The sequence below is a fragment of the Formica exsecta genome, unplaced genomic scaffold, assembly GCF_003651465.1.
Source record: "Formica exsecta isolate Colony F162 unplaced genomic scaffold, ASM365146v1 scaffold160, whole genome shotgun sequence".
NCBI lineage: Eukaryota > Metazoa > Arthropoda > Insecta > Hymenoptera > Formicidae > Formica > Formica exsecta.
In genome coordinates this window covers 325,190-347,661 of record NW_021848923.1, presented here as the reverse complement: position 1 = coordinate 347,661, position 22,472 = coordinate 325,190, and the positions used below count along the sequence as shown (strand labels likewise).

At 34.1% G+C, this 22,472-nt stretch overlaps 2 protein-coding genes across 6 annotated transcripts in view; one reads left to right on the top strand and one right to left on the bottom strand.

The window, feature by feature from the left end:
* LOC115233132 (complexin) overlaps nucleotides 1–21,849 on the bottom strand; it is a 147,417-nt gene extending 125,568 nt beyond the window's left edge. The window contains exon 1 of the mRNA XM_029803396.1: nucleotides 21,503–21,849. The gene's annotated coding sequence lies outside the window, so the exon portion shown is untranslated. The remainder of the gene's footprint in view (nucleotides 1–21,502) is intronic.
* LOC115233134 overlaps nucleotides 1–22,472 on the top strand; it is a 188,981-nt gene that overhangs the window by 153,634 nt on the left and 12,875 nt on the right. For 2 of the 5 annotated variants that reach the window (XM_029803400.1, XM_029803401.1), the window contains exon 5: nucleotides 14,746–15,244. The exons of 2 other annotated variants lie outside the window; for them this stretch is intronic. In XM_029803400.1, coding sequence (XP_029659260.1) covers nucleotides 14,746–14,898 — 153 coding nt within the window. In that variant the 3' untranslated portion in view covers nucleotides 14,899–15,244. Of the gene's footprint in view, nucleotides 1–14,745; nucleotides 15,249–22,472 lie in introns of those variants that run through there. One more of the 5 variants, XM_029803399.1, reaches the window with a different exon arrangement.

The window sequence follows — 22,472 nt, the reverse complement described above, 5'->3', positions numbered from 1 at the left end:
TAGTATAAGTTATTTTTTATTTAATTTTTTAATTTTTTATTTAATTTTATTTTAGTATAAGTTATTTTTTATAAGTTTACTTTTATAAGTACAAAAGTTGTATTATCTAAAAACCATCAAAACTTTCCCAGAGTCTTGGTCTTAGAATCACTAATTAAAATATTGGACATTATTAAAAATTGACATGACAAATATATGCGACGTTTTTCGATACTATACACTAAACCCTCTACATTAATTTACGTAAATCAATAATTGCGATCTAAAAAATTTGTTAGTATTTCTTGCGAAGAAAATTAAAAACTTTTAGTTGGAAGAACTTTCGTGCTTTCGTCTATCGTGCAACGGATATTCACTTTTCGAGCTTTCCGAGCTTTGCTCACAATTATGTGCACGTAACTTCGAATTTAGCTCTAGGAATTCCCGAACATAAACAAAGTTGCAATACTTGATACTATGAGTACTTCGAACATGCGAAGAGTACAAGAATTGCAACAATTCGTACTCTTTACTATAAAAGATACATTGCTCACACTCTTTATTAGAAGAGTGAGAAAATTTCTTAGTTTTAATGGCATCCGGAAACTTTTTTGCGAAATGGGAAGATCAAGAATTTGAGAGAACTGAGTGTGACAAGAGAATATAAATATACATATGTCAGCCCTTAATAAATTCACTGATTATCCAATTCCAAAAACAAAAAAATGTTTTTTTTCTGTTATAAACTTATAAAGAAATGAAAAGAGAAATGAGAATATTTTATTGTTACAAATTAATTAAAAGAATAAAACTTAACAGAAAAGAAGAAAAACAAAAAAAGCACGCATTAAATATTCCGAGCATTAAGAGGGTAAAAATATCTTAGAATAGACTTTATCTCTCTTGTCATGTAAGTTATTTGAGGATTTACCGTAAAATACCGTGTAACATAATATTTTGTGGCATAAAATATTATTTAGGATTTAATATATAAAGTTGAAAAAGTGATGCGTACTGTAATCTCGTAATCGTTAATGAAATTTTTGTTAAGAAAAGCTTGACATATATACAAGTGAAACATATATTTTTTTACATATTTCCTTCTTTTCCGGACTACGTTATACGCGAGTAAAGCGCGAGAGCGTGCAACAGTGAGATAGATGTTCAAACTGAGCTGCCGAGCTTTTGTTGGCATAAATGGATTTATGTTGTGCCATCGATCTCGCATATGGCTTCGTTATGATGACACGCGATTCGAGTATCTCCACTTGAAACGTATTCCGCGGTGAGTTTCGCCATGTCACTGCTGTTGTCACGGCGATATAGCGTTTTCGGAAAATTGCTGAAACGCAGACATAAATCTGTCGTTGATGGAGATGCTCGATCGGGATATATTTTTGAATCGAAACGCGAACAGTTCGCCGACGTTTATTCAGCTAAAGCGAAAATTCGGCTGTGAAACCAAAAAAAAAAATAAATTCCAGATCCGAGAGTATGTAAATATGTAAAAGCGTTCGTAATCGAAACATTCGAAAAAAAAAAAAATAAATTCCAGATCCGAGAGTATGTAAATATGTGAAAGCGTTCGTAATCGACACATTCGAAATAATTTTGGGCTGAGAGATATTGCAACGTCAAAACATTATATTATTAAGTGAATAGACAATGAATGACATCGACAGCGATCAATAATCTTACCCTTGGTTTAACTTTCAATATTGGATTTACGTATCACATTCACGATTTGTTTCTATATATGACTCTTATGGATCGATCGTATAAAATACGTGTCAAGTCTACGAATTAAAAATAACCATGTAAACCGCTTGTCAGATATCCGATATTTTCTTAAAATTATTATCTTCCGCTTCATTATACTCGTATTTCCCTCCCCGGAAAACGTGGGTGGGGAAGATATTTCGAGATGCGATGTAGAAAACGAAAAGAAGATGGGGAAGAAGCTTACCGATCTGACGGATGAGAGGTGGCCGAAAAAGAAACCGCAAAATCATCCATCAACCGTATCGAGAGTTTTTAAGGAAATTACACAAAGCCCTAAGCATCCTTCGAGGATATATTCTGATGAGCAAATGTCTGCGCGCTAAGTAATTTCACGTGACACATGTCATCAAACTTTAAGTCACATAGCTTGATTGCTCGATATTATATAATCTCGAATTTCATTCCTCGAAGGAAATAAACTAAAAATTAAATTCTAAAAGCGATCTAAGACATCTAATAATACTTCTGATTCCCCAGCAACAATTTTACGTCGATTTACAACAATTTATATACAAGGATTATGGAATGAAAAAGATCTGAAAATAATAGAAGAGAGGGTTTTTTTTCCTTTTCTTTCTACAGATCTATTTTTGACATAGTATTAATTTATTCAATGTTATTCTTTCTTTTCTTAATGTACTACTTAAAAAATTTAATGATCCAATTTCAAATTTACTTTTTCTCATTTCTCTCTCTCTCTTTCTCTCTCTTTTAATGTCTCGATCTCTGTGTAATAAATATTTCCTTTGGATAATTTCATCGAATGAAGAAAAACATAGCGAGTAAGTCAAACTGGAAGACGAATACTGCTTTCTGCATAGGTCGGTATGCGATTCTCGAGATGGCATCGACAATTTATTCATATATGCACACAGTCATACGCGCGCGCCCACACCACAGATTACATAGAGACGTACCTTAACTATGATACTAATACCACTATCCTTGCCAAGTCACTTGCGACAAGATGTCGGCATGTAAGCGACACGACGAAATGTTAGATCTAACCGTGTATGCTCGCAACAGCTGTCGCTTACACTATCCCCCGATTTCTAAATCGATATCTCGTATTGTGTTTCTTACAACGGCTCCTCTTAGTTTTCATCATCTATATATCAAGTATATATCAAAACTGTATAGCTATTGTATGTGCATATATGTGTATGCTCTCAACTATACTAATATACGGATATTAGCAATTAAATTAGGATAATTATATCAACCCTGAAAATTTATAAATTTTATTATACAAGATTTAATTGTAAATAATTTAATGCAATCTATAGTAGGTTTGTGTATAATCACAAAGAAAGAGAGAGAGAGAGAGAAAGAGGGAGAGGGAGAGGGAATGATAATCTTAAAAATTATCTACATATTATTTTATATCATGTTAATAATTAACATACATTAAATTAAAAAATATCTTTATTAAACCAATAATAAAAGGATTGAGAAACCCAAGATATTTGATTGGTTCTCTGTGTAAACGGTCGGTATAATGTCCGAAACCACGATCTAAAGCTATTACTCCAAAAAGAGCGCTAAAGGAATTAGCGACTCCATTTACCACTTAACCTTTGGCCTTAATTTGTCCTCTCACCGAAAGCGCCGACTCCTGCACGCTCTATTTGCTGCAAGAGATATCAATAGCGAGAAATTAAATATGAATCTAAAACGTATGAAAAAAATGTACTAATTGAAAAAGGAAAAAGGAAAAAAATAATTTTTTTGCCTTGAAATTAATATACATTCGTGTAATTTAATCGTAGTAAAAATTCTTTAGGATAAATATATGATTTAAAAGGAACTCTCTCGAATAAATATTCCACGTTTAAATTTTTAAATTGTTGACCCGCGATTGAGTGTGATTTGGCGCGTGGTCAAGAAATTATTCATCTTTTTAGAACTTACTATAGCAAAGTACTTGATGTAATTACGGTCACCGTTATGCAAGGTTAACGAAATCTAGAGGGCAACTGGCGGCGACGCACGTCGAGCTTCATTGCCATGGATGCAACTTCATTGGCGATGAGAGATTCCGGAGGGACGAAAGCTCGTCGTCGCTAAAAGCTCGAAACATTAAAAGCACCGTGTCCGCATACCCGGCTCCCCTTTACGTTCACCGCGAGCTGCTTTAATTAAACCAAATATGAGAAGCTTTTATTACCTGTCTGTCTCATCGCTTAAGAGAAAGGACTGTTTATGGTCGGTGAGAGCTTCTCTGTACGCAAAAGAGATACACTTTGATATCTTTTGTAATTATATTTTAGAGGTTCGAATTGTGTCAGTTAGAAATCGTTGATTAGAAAAAAAGAAAGAGAAAAAGTAGAATATCGCGGTATTTTGTACAATTAATTCTCGAATGAAAAATAATGCCCAGACCTCATTGAAAGTTCACCCCTTTTTTGTGAATTGAAATATTAATATTAATATTTTGTTATCTTAAAATAAATATATTTTTATTTTTACATATTTTTATGTCTATATATACAGTTGCAAAGTAGACCCTGTAACCGTTGCAGAAATATTATTATATTATTACGTATTATTATATATTTTATTATATTATTATTTTATTTTTTTTTCTATTATTATTTTATTATATTATTATTTTTTATTTTATTATATTATTATTTTATTTTATTGTATTATTATTTTCACGTTACCACGATCATTTAGTGCTTGAATTGTGGTCATGATCATGGCTGCCGCATTCCAAACGAATATAGCCAATGTATCAATTCGAATTCAGAGAAGAGATGAAAATTCCGAATGAAAATATGCATTTTTGTAATTTTTAATACTTTTTAATTAAATAAAACACTGGCGCCATTTGTTGATGTACGTTTTTCGTGTTAATTATTTCTGGAACGGGAAGAGATCCACTTTTATACTTGATATATAATAGTTAGGAGACCTAAACTTTAGTTTGGAATCAAAAAAATTTAAATTTCTCGTTCACAAAAGAGGTGAAAATTGGCATCTTTCTTTGACAAGTTTCGATATAGTTTGATATATATTAACCCAATCGCTCTTCTCGCAAATAACATCTGACGTAATTGTCAAGTACTACTAATTCGCGGATTTGCGTATGGTTGATTAACAGAGTAAAGGAGAGTGAGAATTTCAGGTTTATGCAGATGTGCGCGATTACGTGCTGTCTGATTAGTGGTAGTGCGACACCACTTATGTATCTTGCCGCACGCTGCCACCCTACTCACGTCTGCTAAATACGTCTCTAGCTATTCCCATCGCACCAAAATTAGATTATTAGATTACAAGCATGCCTCAGACTTTGCTATATAACGACACAGCAACGATATAAGTATGGGAATAGGTATGAAGATGAGCCACCAACGCGTAAACACGAAATCTCATTACAACTGTTGCGTATTACTCGTGTAGCAACCGTTGTGCATTAAGTAGCGCCGCTAAAAGAAGCTTACAATTACTACGGCAATCTAAAATTTATATTACGTGAAATTTTTTGAAATAAAACATTTAATACTTGAAAGAATATTTTGCCGAACGCAAGAAGAATGAAATCGTCTGCTCTCGAATCTAAATATATTACACGACTTCTGAGATAACGAGTCACGGAAATTTCGACCGCGATTTCAAGGAAAATTCGGCGTCACTTAGTCAAGAGTTAACATGTTAAAGGAATCGTTAATTGTATGACACGTCGTCACCGTTGCTTCGTCGACGACCGCGAAGTTCAGAAGGGAACTAAATAGAAGATTGGAGGAAATTTGGTGTAGAATTGCGCTTTGCCTTACAGTGATGGCAAGAGTTTTGCCTTCCAGCCTCGCGAAACTACCAGCATAGATGCGGCAAGAATTTCCCGAGAGTTACTAATGGTATTCCAACATTTCGCGCCGCCCAACGAAAATTCCATTAAAGCATCTCAATAATATTCGCTTACATGTTTCGAAGCCGAGTAAATATTAAATTATAAATACAAAATTTATTTTATTTATCTTTTATGCTGTTGGATTTATTTGATAATGTTATCTTATTTTACATATCTCGTCTTTAATTTATTAAATCTCTTTAACAATAATATTTCTTAGTGATAATTACAAATAGTAATAAAATCGCTGAAACAAATTTTATCATTAAGGAATTTGCGATAATTATAATTTGTAAGATTGATTTTATGCAATTTAAAAAATTTGTAGAAAGGTTGCACGCGAATTTTGATGTGCTGCTGATAATATCGAATGAAAATGAAAATCAAATTCAGACGCGTTGATGTGAAAGCGTTAGATATCCGGTAACAGTTAATCGAGTATCAAGCGCACCGGAAATAGCAACGGAAGCGGAAATCTTAGATCAAGGAGTGGTTTACCTTGATGATGGGAGAGGATCGCTAACGGAAAGCGAGTGTCGTCTGATGCTATCTCTCTGCAACGTAATATGGAGATGTCTAAAGTGCTCAAGAGTTTGGTATCTGGAATGATGCAACCAACTGGAATTCAATATATCCCTTATTCTGAATCTTGTATTCTACTTCAGCTTTTCCAATTGCTTGATTTTCAGTCATCTTTCAAAAAACAAAACCCGTAAAAAAAACTTTGCGTTGTAATTTCGACGTATTTTTAAAATCGCGCGAGATGGTTGCCAATAGTAAATTGCGACCACATGCAAGTTTAATTAATTTATTTGAAATTTTATTGTCATTGATAATGTAATTGCGTTTATATTTAAACTTTATTGTACATATAACGGCTAGCAATTTTCGCAAAAATTGTCAAAATTATGATGCGACTAAAATATATCAGTATACTAAATAAAATACATTTAAATTTGCATAAAAAGAGTCAGTTACTATATATATAATGTTTAAAGTTTTGGCAAGTTCCGCCAACTAATACGATACCGATCTGTGAGGCAAAGTATGGTGTGGCCTTAATACCTTTCTCGAGATAACAAAGGGCGTCGTATGCATCAAGACTGCCTATCGTGACTTAATGAGAGCGAGCATTGAAATGCTTTTGTAATCGGATATACTGGCTGGCATCTTTTGTATACGTTTAACGTTGCAATAACGTTTCTCTTTTGTGCCGAGATATTCAACGAGAGAGAAAGAAATATATAAAGAAGAGACAATAAGAGTGTGTGTGTACGGGCTTGCCAAAAAAATTAGATTCAAGCAAACAGAAAATATTATAAAAATTTCCGTTTGTTTTTATTACGTCTGTCGTTTTGAAGAGAAACATTAACATTAATAAGTATATATACTTTTTTCAATTTACATATAACGTTATTCTAACTTGTAACATTAGAACGATGAGAGAGCAATGCCATCTGACTGATGATAACCTCTTGACTACTAATTAGTCGGACTATCCCTCAATTAACAGAGACTCAGATAGATGGTAAATTACGTATGACGGTATCCAATTGCTCGACAAATATTTGTCTGTCAACAGTCCTTGCTTTGATTTTGGTTAATCACATATATAAGTATTATAAATTATATAGAAGCGTCGGGTCCCTTTCCGCGTAATAACATATTTGATAAAAATTTATTATATAATACAATTTATTTCATATAGAGCAACACGGAGTTTAGAAAATAATCATGTCGACAGCTATGGTAATTTGCATGAGAGCAAACAAAGTCTGTGAAATCGATAATTCGAGACGTTCGTGCCCCGATTTATTGAGCGATTTCGAAATGGCTCCCGCGGAAAAAAGTCAAGAGCGATGGCAGCTTATCAATATGGATGTGTTTAACTTGCTGCATAATGGACGAAGTTGGCATTCCTCTAACCGGATGGTATATAACGGAGTAATTATTACTCGGGACATTCGGACGGAAACTCGGTTAACTCGGATCTCCACTCGAGAAACTAATTGAAAGAATCCTTTCCTCTTCCATGCTCTCTCTGGGCTCTTTCTTCCTTCCTTCTTAACTATCTTTACCCTCTAAAGTTTTTTCGCTTCCGCTTTGTACGTTTTGATCCTTGCTAGGCGCGCATAAATTTGTCGGGATGATTTGCAAAAAATCTCATATTAAAAGTACCTTCTTTGGCAAGTTTGGAGAACAGATATTTCCTTGACAGAAATTTCAATCCAATTTTGAAAAATCATAAACATATTTAACATTAAAAATTGAGAGAGAAAAAAAATCTAGGGAATTAGATATTTTTTATCAAAACTTTAATGTTTCTTAACACAAAGCAATTTTTAAATTGTTATTCTTTTTTTTTTTTTACCTATTTTTCACAGAGTTTAAATATATCCTAAATGTGCATTCTTCCCGCAGAATGCATAATATGACATGCTCGAATATGCAAATCATATACTCGACGATTAAAGTTGCAACGCGTCGATGTATAAACGTTAGAGTGACTTTTTATAGATATACACGCACGGCTATTATGTACTGTATCATTTATGCAGTTTTATTTTTAAAAATACCTTAATAATGGGAAGGATATTTTCGAATAAAACTACACGAAACTGTATTAAGAATATTTTGGTTGTACAATAGTAGCAAAAAACATATTTCTTACGTTTATACTGTTCGATAAATCAAATAAATAAATCCAGATTATAATAAAAAGAATTAAAGTATTACAAAATAATATGGCTTTTGACGTCTTCATAAAAGAAACTAGTAGTAATTAATATTTTTTCTAATTTATGACAAAAACTTTTGATTGCGAATACTCCCTGAAATCAACTGCAAGAAACAAAAAGAAACGAGTAATTTGCAGAAAGAGAGAGAGAGACACAGATAATATTTTTCTACAATTTTTAGTAAATAACTTTTAAACGAATAAGTGGATCTAAATCAAGTTTTGCACAAATATTTATTAGAGTTTTTTTTAATATATGTGAAATTTTTTATTTTATTGGCAATATTTTTTCCATGTCAAATTTGTCAATAAGTGCTACAATGCACGATTTTCCATGAGAATCAATAGTAACTTTAAACTTAAATATTTTCCAAACTATTAAAAGAATTGTGCTCAGGTTTTGCACAGATATCCAGAAGAAATAGTAGAACAGTTTATGAAATTTTCATGCTTTTGTCAATGTTTCGATATATGATACATTCATCCTTAAGCTATCTTGAAATCTTAATATCTGAACTCTCTGGTGCTCTAGCAAAAATAATCTCCTATCTCGCAGTACGTGCTTAACATCACAATTTATGCCGTGGAGAATTCGTAAAGACGTGCACCAAACTAGATCTAAAAATGCAATTTTAAGAATCTGCAAGACTGCACATATTAAAATATTCCCTGATTCGCCTTGCTTTCTGCAATAGAACTCATATTACTTACTGTTCCAGGCATCGCTTGAATATTTTACTTAGTAGACGGGGCGGGATGCATGTCTGCAGTCACGTGATATACATACATACTTCTGCGTATGCAGAACTTGGCAAGTCTTCCCTTGAAACTTGGGTAATCTTCGTCCGCGGCGGTTGTTGCCACCACACGCGCGGTCTTTTTCCAACTTGAAAATGAGTCTTCTCCGGAAATTCACTTGGCGGACTCGGGATGAAAAAAGAGAAGCGCGAGATATGTGTCGAAAATCCCCGCCGATCCGATGTATACAAGCGCTCCTTGAAAAGTATATAATTTTAGGTGTAAAATTCCTTTGTGCAAGATCTTCGCGATATCTATGGAGGAATTCTGAAACTTTCTCGAGAATGACAAATGTCGAAACAATGCGAATTGATTAAAAACGTTCGTTGTGAGAGCTATTGATTCGTAGATATTGTTATCTCTCTCTTTTCGTGAAGAAATGCTAGACTAGACAAGTATGATGGATCTCCCTTTCAAATATCTCGAAGTTCTCATTAAACATGGCCGTAAGATAGACATTTTTCTCGTGCATTAGACCGAACCATTATTTAGTTTTCATTAACGACGTAGCGACTTTCATAAATAATAATGAAAAAGTCTAGACGTTAAATCGATGCGAGAAGCACGCGCCGCTCGTTACCCCGATGTAACTAGGGCGAATTTCGTAAAACATGTTCTACGAGATCTTATTAATTCTATAGTTCTATATGCCGAGAACTATATTGCAGGCGAATCGGCTCCTTGTTGCTTTCAATATTCCCCAAGCACTTACTTTGCGACGCCAATTTTATGAAGCAGTTAGCGGCGCTAACAAGTTATCGAAGTGAGATTGAAGGAAGATACCCAACGGCCCGAATATACCAACGTGGATAGAAACTACGCTATAGTTTGATCAGCTTACTGAAACTCGCCCTTCGGCTATTTTGATTACACCAAGCTAGATTTCTATCGTACACACAAGACGCCTCGAAATACTGATTCCTCTTTACGATAGAATGGAGCAAAAATCCAAATTAATTTTTTAATTTCATTTTTTTATATCACAAACATAACGTGCCAATGGCAAGATTGGAGATCTATTAAATCCATCGTGTTTCGTGCCAGCTCTAATCTTTGATGATCAGAGTGCGAAATGACAAATTTTTATTTACCAGAGATGCAATCGTCGACAAGTGAATTGCGAATGCAATCGAAAGGTCAACTATAGCAAGAAATCTTGCGGGTGCACAACCGTTAAAATGAAATGTGCGCGGAGTTGTAGCCGGCGGCGATGGCGGCACATCGCGAGTCAGCTGATAAAATTCTCGATTATTCGGGAAAAGTTGGCCCGAGGGTTTCGGTAGATTTTACAAATCGGACGAATGGACCGTCGCGGTTTCCAACAAGGGTGAGACGACCGATTTTACGTACAACTGCCGAGTTTTACGTCCGAAAGTCCGCGGGGATTTCCATTATAAAGTACCGCTTTCTCGATGTAACGGATCGGCAGACATGTTTACTTTATACTCTGAAAATAAATAAGATGAATACTTTAACCATTTTCTACATCGTTGATTCTTCTTCGAATATCGGGATAAAAACGCGTTCACTTCGACAAGCGGTAGACAAACAGATTTTTTTATTTGTTTCTATAGTAGATGATCATAAAAATATAGTACAAGTAAGATACGGCTATTGAGTTCAGCCATCGAGTTCAGCCTCGTCTGAAAGATGAAAGTCATATATGTATGCTCCACTTTCACGGACACACTTATGACCCATATTCCTCTACAGTTTATGACGCAAGTTGTAAAACCGTCTGTTGGGGAGCCTCTAAACTTGATAAGGACCTAAGTCACCGAAACGTCGAAATGTTATGTAAAAGTTTACTTTGATAAATCAGACGTGTGTATTACTGGTTACAGTGTGTCCTATTTTAGACAGAGCTCAGACGGGAGAAATATTTCGAGAATACGGGAAACGTTTGATATGAGATGGCATTTCACACAATTTTTATTTTCGCTTTTATTTGATGTTAAATACGGTTCCTCGATCGCGCAAATTTTATTTATCCTCGTTTTCTAAAGCTATGGCTTTCTCCATTATAAATAATAGGAGAAAGGAAAGGATATACAACTTTGACACAGTCGTCGATAAAACGCCGGTCGGGGATAAAAGCGGCTAAGCAAGGCTAAGCATTTGTCGACGCGTGAAGTCGGGCCGCGGTCCTATCCGGAAAAACTTTCTAAAATATTGAGAGACTCCTGAGAGATTTCCAATGTTCAATGCGGATGCTGTACGATCTTCGCTCTTTTCCGTTTTTCCAGTTCTTTTCCCATCTCTACTATCTTGGCGCGAAAAAATAGTTACACTATCCTCTCTCAGTCTCTGTTTAACAGTATATATATAGTGCTTTAAAATTGGATTAATCGTTTGAATACAGTTTAAAGAGGTGATAATTTAATTCTCTAACGTGAAAAACAGAGAGGATTGATTTATAATTAATTATTAATTTTGATATACGTGTGTGATAAACGGATATAAAATTAGATCTATTTAAACATAGGTAGAGAATCCACAAAGGAGTATTTATTAATGGCATACATCGTATGTACGTGTGTGTGAGTGTGGATGAATGTATATCGTGTACTATCTGTAGATTTATAAACCTATACACACATCTTAATTTGTCTACGCACACTGAAAAAAAGATTGTTAACTTGACTAAATCTATTTAACTAATTACCATTTTTTTAATTAAAATATTTATATATTTAAGTCAGATATATTAAATCTAACATGACGTATATTTGATTTAAATACTTAAATATTTCAATGAAAAAGATGGTAATTAGTTAAACGGATTTAGTTAAGTTAACAATTTTTTTTTCAGTGCACACACAATAATCTCTTATATTTATTTAACTTTGCCATATATTATATATGATTTTTTTTTTGCAAAACTAACAAAATAATATTTGATACTAATAGTTTTTTACGTCACTAAAAGAGAGATATTAAAATGTAAAGATTAGGTATTATTAGAATTATTTGTATATATGTTTAGAAGTTTGATCAAGTCGGAATTTACAACTTGTGCAAAATGGTCAAGAACCTACCTAGCATCAAATATTTTCAACAGGGTCTCACGCGAAATATGCTCTAGGCACTTTAGCCGGATGCTTCTCCATGGTGCTCCAAAGAGCTTAGAGCACTTTCCGTGGATGTCGGAAAAAGTTTTCTTATTATCGAGCGTTTTATCGTTAATGCATCCTCTTCGCATAGCATTTGACCGTAAACTTAACGTATTTTCGTCGTTGACTTAAAACCTATCGAATTTTCTCCCGTTACGTCAGATTTTCGTCAATAGTTAAACGATATCGATAGAGTGAAAACGTGTGAAAAGAAAAATTTGTATCTAAGGAATGTGAATACATAAACTATATATTTATTTTATTGAAGCTATTTATAAACAATCCTAATACAAAAAGACATTTTAATAATTCTAAAAAATTTTATAAACTAATGCGGATCATATTCATTTACAATTTACATCATTACACAAAAAAAAAAAATTGGTTTGAAAAATATTTTATCCATTTATTTTCAAAGAATGATAGTAACAAGTGAAAGGAGTAATTTAAGAAAACTTTATATCAACTTTGATAAAGTACAACTTTTAATTATTGAAATTATTATCAATCAGAAAGATTGATGAACTTTATCAAAGTTAATATAATCTCTGATTGATAAAGATTTCAAAATAAAGCTTGAAACATTCTATCCATTTAGTCCTTTGCATATTTATAGATAATTCTATTTTATATTCCAGCATCGTTTTTCAGAGACTTGTACGATTTCTCATTACCTTGCCCAATATTATTTCAGTGTTCTGAATGTCGTAAGCAATTTAGAACGTGAGTAGGCTTCCTCAAGCAGAAGACCTGTAAATAATCTCGACCTATCTCGCGCATCGATCCCGAATAAAGAGAAATAAGAGCACAAAATGCTTAATACGTGAGAGTTTTTAGTGAGTCTGATGGCGAGCTGGCCAGTTTGGGGAGGATATTTTATTCGGCAGATATGGCTATAGCGCCATCGGGGGCGAATGGTAAAACCGAACCATGAGTAAACAGTAATATGGCCGGTTTTACGCTAGTAGAAAACGGACAGTTTTCTGCGGCGGCGACTGTCCGCCGCATCGAGGAAATCCAGAAAAATCCTTTTCTCTTTTGTACGCGGTGGATAAAAATACGATGAACGTGCGATTTCGTTTTCGCACTCGCCTTTGTAATAACCACTCCACATCCCTTCCATCCCTCACATCGCTGTCCGACATTTTAAAAAAGAAAGTTGCATTGAAAATAAATCGCTTACTATGCAGAATGTTCTGAATGATTTGATAAACTACTTTTCAAACTATATTAATTAATAATGTAAAATATGTGATCCGCATTTCAGTTGGAGAAATTTCTTAAAATTATTATATTAATATTTTTTTGTATTATATCTTAGAATTATTTAAAATTAATTTTAATAAAATAAATCTTTTTCTTTGTCTATATACATACAAATGCATTGTTATATCGTAGATACGATTTATAATATAAAGAGGCAGAAAGAGATAAAATATTTCACTAAACTCATCTCATTGAATGTATATCAATTTGAAAAAGTTGTTGAAGCGTTAATAAATATACTTAAACCTTTTATAAATATTTTCTCATCTCCCTCTTTTATTCTTCCTCTCACAAAGTTATATATCTAAATGTCTAAAATCGATGTGATAAAGTAACCCGATGACCCAATGATCACGTGCGGTCAGAGTTAATACTCGGATTATGTTTAGTGTGCGTGGGATGCGGATGATTTTTAATTAATCTGAAAATTCCTTCTCAACGACAGCGATGAGTGCAACGCGAAAAGAAAAAAACAGCTGCGATATATCAATGTCGTACAACCACAAAGGCATTCACGAAATCCAGACAAGACCGTGTTTATACGAACGTTCCCTTTTGCCCGTGAGAGGCAAATTGCGGAATGTACGCCGCGCCCTGGTTCTCTTATTGCGTCGCGCGGAAAATACATGCACGTTCTGAGCAGTGCAAAAGCAAGTAGTTGCGTTTAAAGCAGTAATTCTCTCCTTCCTCCCCCCCCCCCTCCCTCCTCTCTCCTTCCCCCCCCCCCCCCTCCCTCCCTCCCCCTCTCTGTCTCTGTCTGTCTTTCTCTTTCAGTCTTTTTTAGGTCACAGATTCCTTTAAAATCTACAATCGAATATTATAAACGTCGGAAAATAAAAATGAGCATGTGAATTAAAATATATAATATTTCTGAAAGTTTATTAATTTTTGATAAAATATTGAAAACATATTTCAAATTGCTAAAAAAAAAAAAAAAAAAAAGATGTTATGAATTTTTAGATTCTAGTATCTATGACAATTAAAAGATAGATTTTCTTTTATACTTTCAACCTATTTCATCTTTTAGGATAAATTTTCCTATTGATTTCTCACATGAAACAGTTTAGAATGGATGCATTTAAAAAACAGGTTGAATTTTTCACTGAAATAAACAATCGTACGATGAATGGTACTAACTCGAACGTCCATTAAACTTTTGAAAATATTGGTATGGTGAAGTAAGGGAACAATAACAATATTGTTCGCTTTTGATGCAGGAGGACCTAGTGCGTACAATCTGCAGGCCTGGCATTGTCTCGTTAATTAAACGGATAAGCCGTCGTCGCGAGACGATGGCGACAACGGCAACTAACGGCGACGACGCGGACCATCGGGAGTTGACGTCGAGCGGAGGCGAATGCCGTACGTGACGTGTCGCACAAAGCGGCGGAAACGTTTGACAGGGTTGACGGACGTAGCCGCAGATAACAAAGTTGCGACGACGGTAGTATCGGCCGGGGGAGAGTGAAGAAGAGTAGATTTCAAAGTTGAAGAGAGGGATGAAATCACATGTAAAAAAGAGAGAATAAGCATCTATTTATACATTGCCATCCAAGATCCCCCCTCCCATTCCCCCTACCACACAGTACATGCATATACTAACTACAAATGTGCAGTGCGTATTGTATATACAGGGTGTTCCAAGCCAGGTCAATGAAACTTCAGGATTTTATAAGAAATTGAATTTGAAACAAAAAAGTTCCGATAAACATAGATCCGGAAATGCTTCGTTAAAAAGTTATAGCTAATAAACTTCGAAAAATCACGTTTTTTTATGATTTTTAAAAATAGCTTCGAAACTCTTCAATCATTTGAAAAAAGTAACGAAATAAATCTGAGTAATTAAATAACAAACTAAATTACATCAATTTTATTTAATTCTGATAAGACGTTCAAAAGAAAATAAGTTCAAAACAAGCTCGAAAAAAGCAGGAACTTGAAGAAACCATCTTTCGATGGTCTTTATGTAAACACTACATTCGTATTTGCAAATGCAAACATAAAAATGTTCTTATTAAATTTTAATCATAACTTTATCATTACTTACAGAGAGTTTATTAACTATAACTTTTTAACGAAGCGTTTTCGGATCTATGTTTATCGAAACCTTTTTGTTCGAAATTCAATTTTCTATAAGAACCTGCGGTTTCATTGACCTGACCTGGAACACTCTGTATACGACTTTGTTGTCATTTAATCTGTGTGATGGTAAATTAAAGTAACGGGGATTCCGAATTGAACATAAATATATTCGTACTTGTAAAAAGATACGCATGCTCAAATAGAGGGAATTGAGTATATTTTCCTCTATTGTAGCTATCTTGTTCTTCTTCAAGGGATTCCCCATGCGATCGAGTACACGGGATATGCGCGGGATGGAAAAATAGATAGAACAAGGCTGGTCCCGCGGGAGGGCGAACAACGCTGTCAAACCTCCGATCAATTTTTCACTCATGTAATTCCTTCGTGCTGTACAATTTTCCTATATATTATTTGCCAAGCTGAGCCCACCAGCATCAGAGGAGATCGAATCGATTTTGAAATTCCTCCTCATTCAAATATGTCCCTCGGTCTTATTTCTCCTGCCATGCATCGAAAACTGGCATAGTAAACGTAGTTCGCAGATTAATAAGACGAGATATAAAAAAATGAGGTAATGAATTACAATAACGAGTATTGGGCAATCGTGGGGCATTTTCGAATAAAATAGCGATTCTGGATGAGAAGGGAAAGGATTACCCGAGATACTAAGCAACTCTTTTTGAAAAATTAATCACGTTAATTAAACATACTTTTCTCTTCATAATAAATTCTTTCATTTTCTTCATAATAATTTCGCGAAAGAGATATTCTCCGAGTTAATCTAATCGAGGTGTACTAGTTTTATGAACACACGTATTTAATTTACTGCAATACGTCGAGAGCACATTATCGCTCTTCCTGTAAAGTTAGTAACTACATTTTCTGCGCGTCCGCGATCCTTTGTTACTTCTCACATACACTGGTCTCTCTCTTTTTGCCCTTTTAATGCAGATATGCGAGTATCGAGTACATGGCTCTGAGTACGATGCTGCAGGGCATCGCTAATAGATGCTAAATACGATTTCGCTGATAGATACGAGCCGCCTTCGGAGGAACAGATTTTAGCCGGTGTAGAATATTAATTAACGTCGTGCAATTCCATTAAAATGGTGCACTGTCTAAAGGATATATCCATTAATCGTTAATAGCCTATTTAGCGCGATACGTGTGGGATTTATCCGAGCATTTTCACGCTCTTTGTCACGTTACAACCTTGCTAAACGAACAAATATGTATACGCATGCGTAATAATCATGATTTAGTAACAAAAAAATGTTAAATGTTAATTAATTATGCACAGCGTTGTCCGTTGTAACGAAATTCATATACAATTATAATTCAACAATTTTTATGAAACTTGGTAGATGAAATATCGCTATATCATATAAGTATCTTTTTCATATGATTATGTCAACTTTTATAAAGACTTTTGAACAAATTTCTATAAAAGATGTGTTTGTTTCAAAAGTACACATACTCCTACATATTATAATAATCAATAATCCGATGTCCGATTAAAATGGTACCGTTACTACTGATATTATTAGTATACTGTTGGAAAAATTGTGTTTTCTTGTTAAAAAATATGCCGGTTAAAATTTTTATATTTAAATATTTAACACATTCTTATGTTAATTTAACATATTGCGATGTGTTAATTGAACTCAAATGTTAAATTATTAAAACAACTGAAAAGAAAGTGTAAAAATAACACAATGTGCACGTATTTTTAATTCTATACAATAGATATGTTCCGTATTATTAGTGATAGAATTTATTTCTTAAAATTTACAGAAAAAAATGTTGATTTTATTTTATAATAGGAGTGAGAGTGACTACAGACAACATTTCTCCAAGTTAATTTTATTATTAAAAATATGTTGGTTTTACACAAAATTTCTTTCAAATTATTATGAAGTTTGCATGCATTTTGCGTTGAAAGATTAACATAGTATTAGTATCACCATTTAACATATCCATATTATGTTAAATTAACACAAAAATTTGTGTGGATTGTTTGGGACATGCGATGTATGTTAAATTTAACACAAATTTTCCAACTGTGTATCGATGCTATTTGAAATTCTTTGTAAAAGTTTTGTACGCGTAAAGATTTTTATATGTTGCAATTAATAGTCATTATATTCGACTAAAGAATGTCAAAATTCGATTAATTCGGCAAATTCGCTCCTGATAAAATTTGACAGCGTTTTAGAATTTTTGCGTGGAAGGGTTGCCACATATTCTTGATGCAATTTCACCCCTAAATCGCTGCGTATACGAAGGAATGAGATAAAATATCTCAGGGGATTCTGCAAAATGGCACGGAGATATAGTGACTTACCCGCTCGTTTTATTTTCTTTTGAAAGATCAACTCTTGAACGATTGCAATATTAACTTCCACTAAACCTTACGATTTCTCTGATTAATTACGAGATTACGATTAATCGTATAAAAACGAAACACGTGACTATAATAAATTAGAAGGCTGAATGAATCGTGTGGACATAATCTTTCTCCATCTCTACCTATTCTCTTTTTTCCCGTCTTCTCTTTCTCACACGTTGTAGTCCTTAATGTGCAAAAACGAGGAAATGGCTTGAAAGCGGCCAATGGAATGACAGTTTAGGAGGGTGAGCGCGATCTAGGGATCTGCCTGAGACATTTCTCTTCTCCACAAAAAAAATCTGGGACAAAGACGACAGGGGAACGCATTCAGAAATAAATGGCATATTTAATATAAATCCTTATGTCATATGGGAATTAAAAGGAATTACAATTGAATTTATGCGTATGTATAAAAATATACAGAAAATATTTTAATTTTGATCTTTATTGATTTTTATCTCATCATCCAGCCTATAAATACGATCATTGATCCATAAAAGCTCATAAATAAAATAAAATCTTCGATTTGAACAAAAATTAATTTTGAAATTGTAAGTAAAAAGATTTTTTTTTGCGCGAATCTGATATTAAAATCATAAATCGTTAACAATTTTATTTTTCAAAATTTTCGTGTATGTGTTATAGAATAACGCATCTATCTTTCAGGAAAGAACTGATTTATTCAAGCAGTTCCTTCTACCTTAGAAAATCCAAACCACATCCTTTTAAAGTATAAATGTTTGAGCAAAAAACTAGATTTTTCCATAAATTCTGTTCTTTTGCGAAATCAGATATATTTCGTGCGAAATAAGTTAAACGCATGCATATTCTTAGTACAAAGAAGATTTTTCTGCGTTTCATATTCTTGTTTCCGCCATTTTCCAACCCTTTTCTTGGACAAGAATAAAAAAGAACTATTTCTTCCTTCACACACACATAAAGATATAGGACAAATGAGCTGAGAGAGATAGACATCTTTGTTCCATCTTTTCAACAATGTGTGTCGAATATATACAATCATCAGTTCATATACAGATACTGAGTAGTAATTTAGCATTTTGCGAATGAATCGCGACTACTAATCGAGATTTACTTGCCTTTGCACGCACTCATCAGCATGCACACCCACCTAATACATATTTTATGCACTGAATAGCGAGAATCTCTCTCATTTGATGAGAATTGCCAATGGCATAGAGTAGTAAGTTTTACAAAGTTAATATAATACACAATTATATATTTATATATTTTTTCATTAACATATATAATACAAAATAGAAATAGTGCTTTAGATCGTGCGTTTTATTACTGATATCTAGTTAGTCTAGCGTTCTCTTCAAAATATTAAATATTTTATGTTGTCTGGTCTTGCTTTTAAAAACAGGTACTATAATATGAGGTAACTAAATAAGAGACTTTACTAGTCATCTCTGTCGCACATCCAAATTTCTTATTTTATAACTTTTACCTCACACATTATTTTAGAGAGATGATATAAAATATCAAAATTTTTTTTTCTGAGCAATATTTGACAAAATACTTCGTATTTTTGCGTGAAAATAAAGGGTGAAGATTTTTCTTTTTCATTAAAGCAGCAAATAAATTTCTGCACGTTCAGCGCAGAGACAAGATTTATATCGTATATATTAGTAGATATTATTTAAATGGACCTTCTCTCCGGCTAACAGATGACAGCACCTTATAAGCCCGGAAACCACAAGAGAAAACTCTAATAAACTAAAATATACATATACCAGATATAAATATATACATATCCGGTACAACCAATATTTTAGAAAATCCAGTAAAACTTGAAAAAGTAATAAATAGCCATATACTCTTGTTGTGTGCATTATTTATTTAAATGCATTTTAATTAAAAATAAAAATATTATACATTAAAATAAATTAGCCGATATTATTCTAAATTCCTCGAAAAGGCAATACTTCTGCAATAATTTAAAATTTTCAATTTATTAATATTTATTAAAATTTACAACGTACCGCTTGAATAAACCAGGATTCTCTTTTAAAAGGCAGATTCAATATTCTTTGTAATATATATATATATATATATAGAAAGTACTGTGAAAAGATAACTATTAACAATTTACAATTGTAATATCAAAAATATTTGCACAAAAATATATTTATTTACAAAATTTATTTTTTCATAGATTTAAAGATTTTTTAATGCACATTCTTTGCAGGTTTGCAAATGTTTGTGCAGATTATATAATTATCAAGTAAGTACAAATACAGTATAATATTTTTTCATCACCCCCGAGATAGGCTCGAGTACAGTTGTATAAGAAAGATACAAAATATAACTTCTGATACATATACATACATACATACATTTATATATATATATATATGTGTGTGTGTGTGTGTGTGTGTGTGTGTGTGTGTGTGTGTGTGTGTATAAAATAATTCCAATATTTTTTACAGCCTGAAATAATCTCTGTTGATCAAAAATCTAATCCATTTTTATACGAAGTACGATTAAAAAGTTTAAAAGAATTTTTAAGAGCTTTATTTACTTTTTTGCCAAATTGCTTCAATATTATAATAATATAATGAAAATAAAAATGTATTATAATACATGTGTCTATATTAGTCAATATACGTATGAAATTTATGATATATTTCAAAGTTAATATAACCATAACATAATCAACATTTACGTTTCTAAAAAAAAAATTGATCTTAATTGTTAATTAAAATTTTTAATATTGCCAAAAGCTACACATATCTAATTGAGATGCAACTATAGATTTATATGCTTTGAAAGAGCGTTAAATCTTGAAATTTTAAAAACACATTTACTATATTCATTTAAATTTTGCGCAAAATCTAAATGAATCTGAATATAGCCGCAAATGTATCTTTACAATTTCAAGCGAGGAAAAAGTTCCGTTACTTGCAGAAAAGAAAGAGATCTTTCAGATTAAGGGGCCTGTAAAATTGGAGAAATAAATCTGCCTTGCAAAAGTTTTCCAAAAGTAAAACTTTGCTCCAAGACAAATCCAACTTTAAATTCGAAAATTTACGCAAAATTGATAGTCAAATTCACGCACGCATACACACGCACGTATAGCCATATACATATATAACAAATCCGCAAAACCTCGTAATACTGACAAATAGACACGCGCTGCCGAAACTTGTTTAAAGAGCCCTCCCAGCTCCCAGTTCGTTATAGTTTATCGCGAATCGATCTACCTCGTTATTCTGCGTTAACACTTTCTCCGATAACGAGCGATGACGAAGGAATAAGGGAAAGTATAAACGATAAACCGCAAACGAATCGTCTGCCGAGTAGTTGTGTACGCAAGAAGTAGGAAGTATTTCGCCGTTTATGGATCGCCTCGCATATATATATATATATATATAGCTATATATATATATATATATACATACATACATACACAAAAAGCTTTGCATTTGCGAATAGAAATTAGACGCGTAAAGGTAGACGTGCGATAGGTCGCCCACACTCACCTCTCTCGTTGCGCCGCAGGTAGATCCGCAGCCGGTCGAAGCGGACGAAGCAGCGGGGGTTGCACGGGACGACTATATGGGGGCCGAAAGTAACCGAAAGCACGCGGGCAAGACTTCCGTTGACGTGGATGGTTACTACGCACGCCTCCCCGGTCACCGCTTGGCCTACCTGCCTCTCTGCCAAGCGGGGAAAAGGAGAAAAGCGGAGAGAGATATACAGGCGGGTGAACAGAAAGAGAGAAGGAGAGAGATAGAGATAGCGTTACGTGCGATGCGGCGAGAGATCGAAGTCTCGTGGCAAACGTTCGTAGACTGAGTGAACCCTGAGTTCAGACTGAGCGGCGCTTAGGCGACATTAGCGCCGTGCAACGGGGGGCGAAGGAGTCACCATCGATCCGTCGAGGGTGGTATGGGAAAAGCCCCCTAGAGGGGAGGGGGACGAAGGGAGCGGGGGGAGCGGGGGGAGGAGGACGTGTGGTGTGCAGCGGGAATCGGGTGCCCTCACCCTGACGGAAAGACAAGGATAAACGGGGATAGAGGCGAGAGGTTACGGTAAAAGACGCGTATACCACCGTCTCATCATGATCTCTCTTTCTCTCTCTCTCGGTCGCGGTGGCGAGGATTCCAAGAGAGTCGCGACGGATGCCATCGTGAAAGAAGACGGCTAAGAGAGAGAGAAGAGAGAGAGAGAGCGCTAAGAACACGCCCACTCCATGCCGCTCTTTTACTCCCTCTCGCAATTCCAATCATTTTTCATCTCTCCGTTCCTCTCACGAATATACCACGTTCTACCCTTCTCCTTCCTCTCACGCCCCGCTCTTTTCCTCCTCACTTTCTCCCCTCATCTCCCTCCCCTCGTGACTAGCCCTCTGCTCAATCTCCCTTGCTGTCCACCGCCACGCCTCTTTCCTCATCTTCGTATCCTTTACAATCCCCCTTTGTCCTCTCTTTCTCTCCGAATATATATATA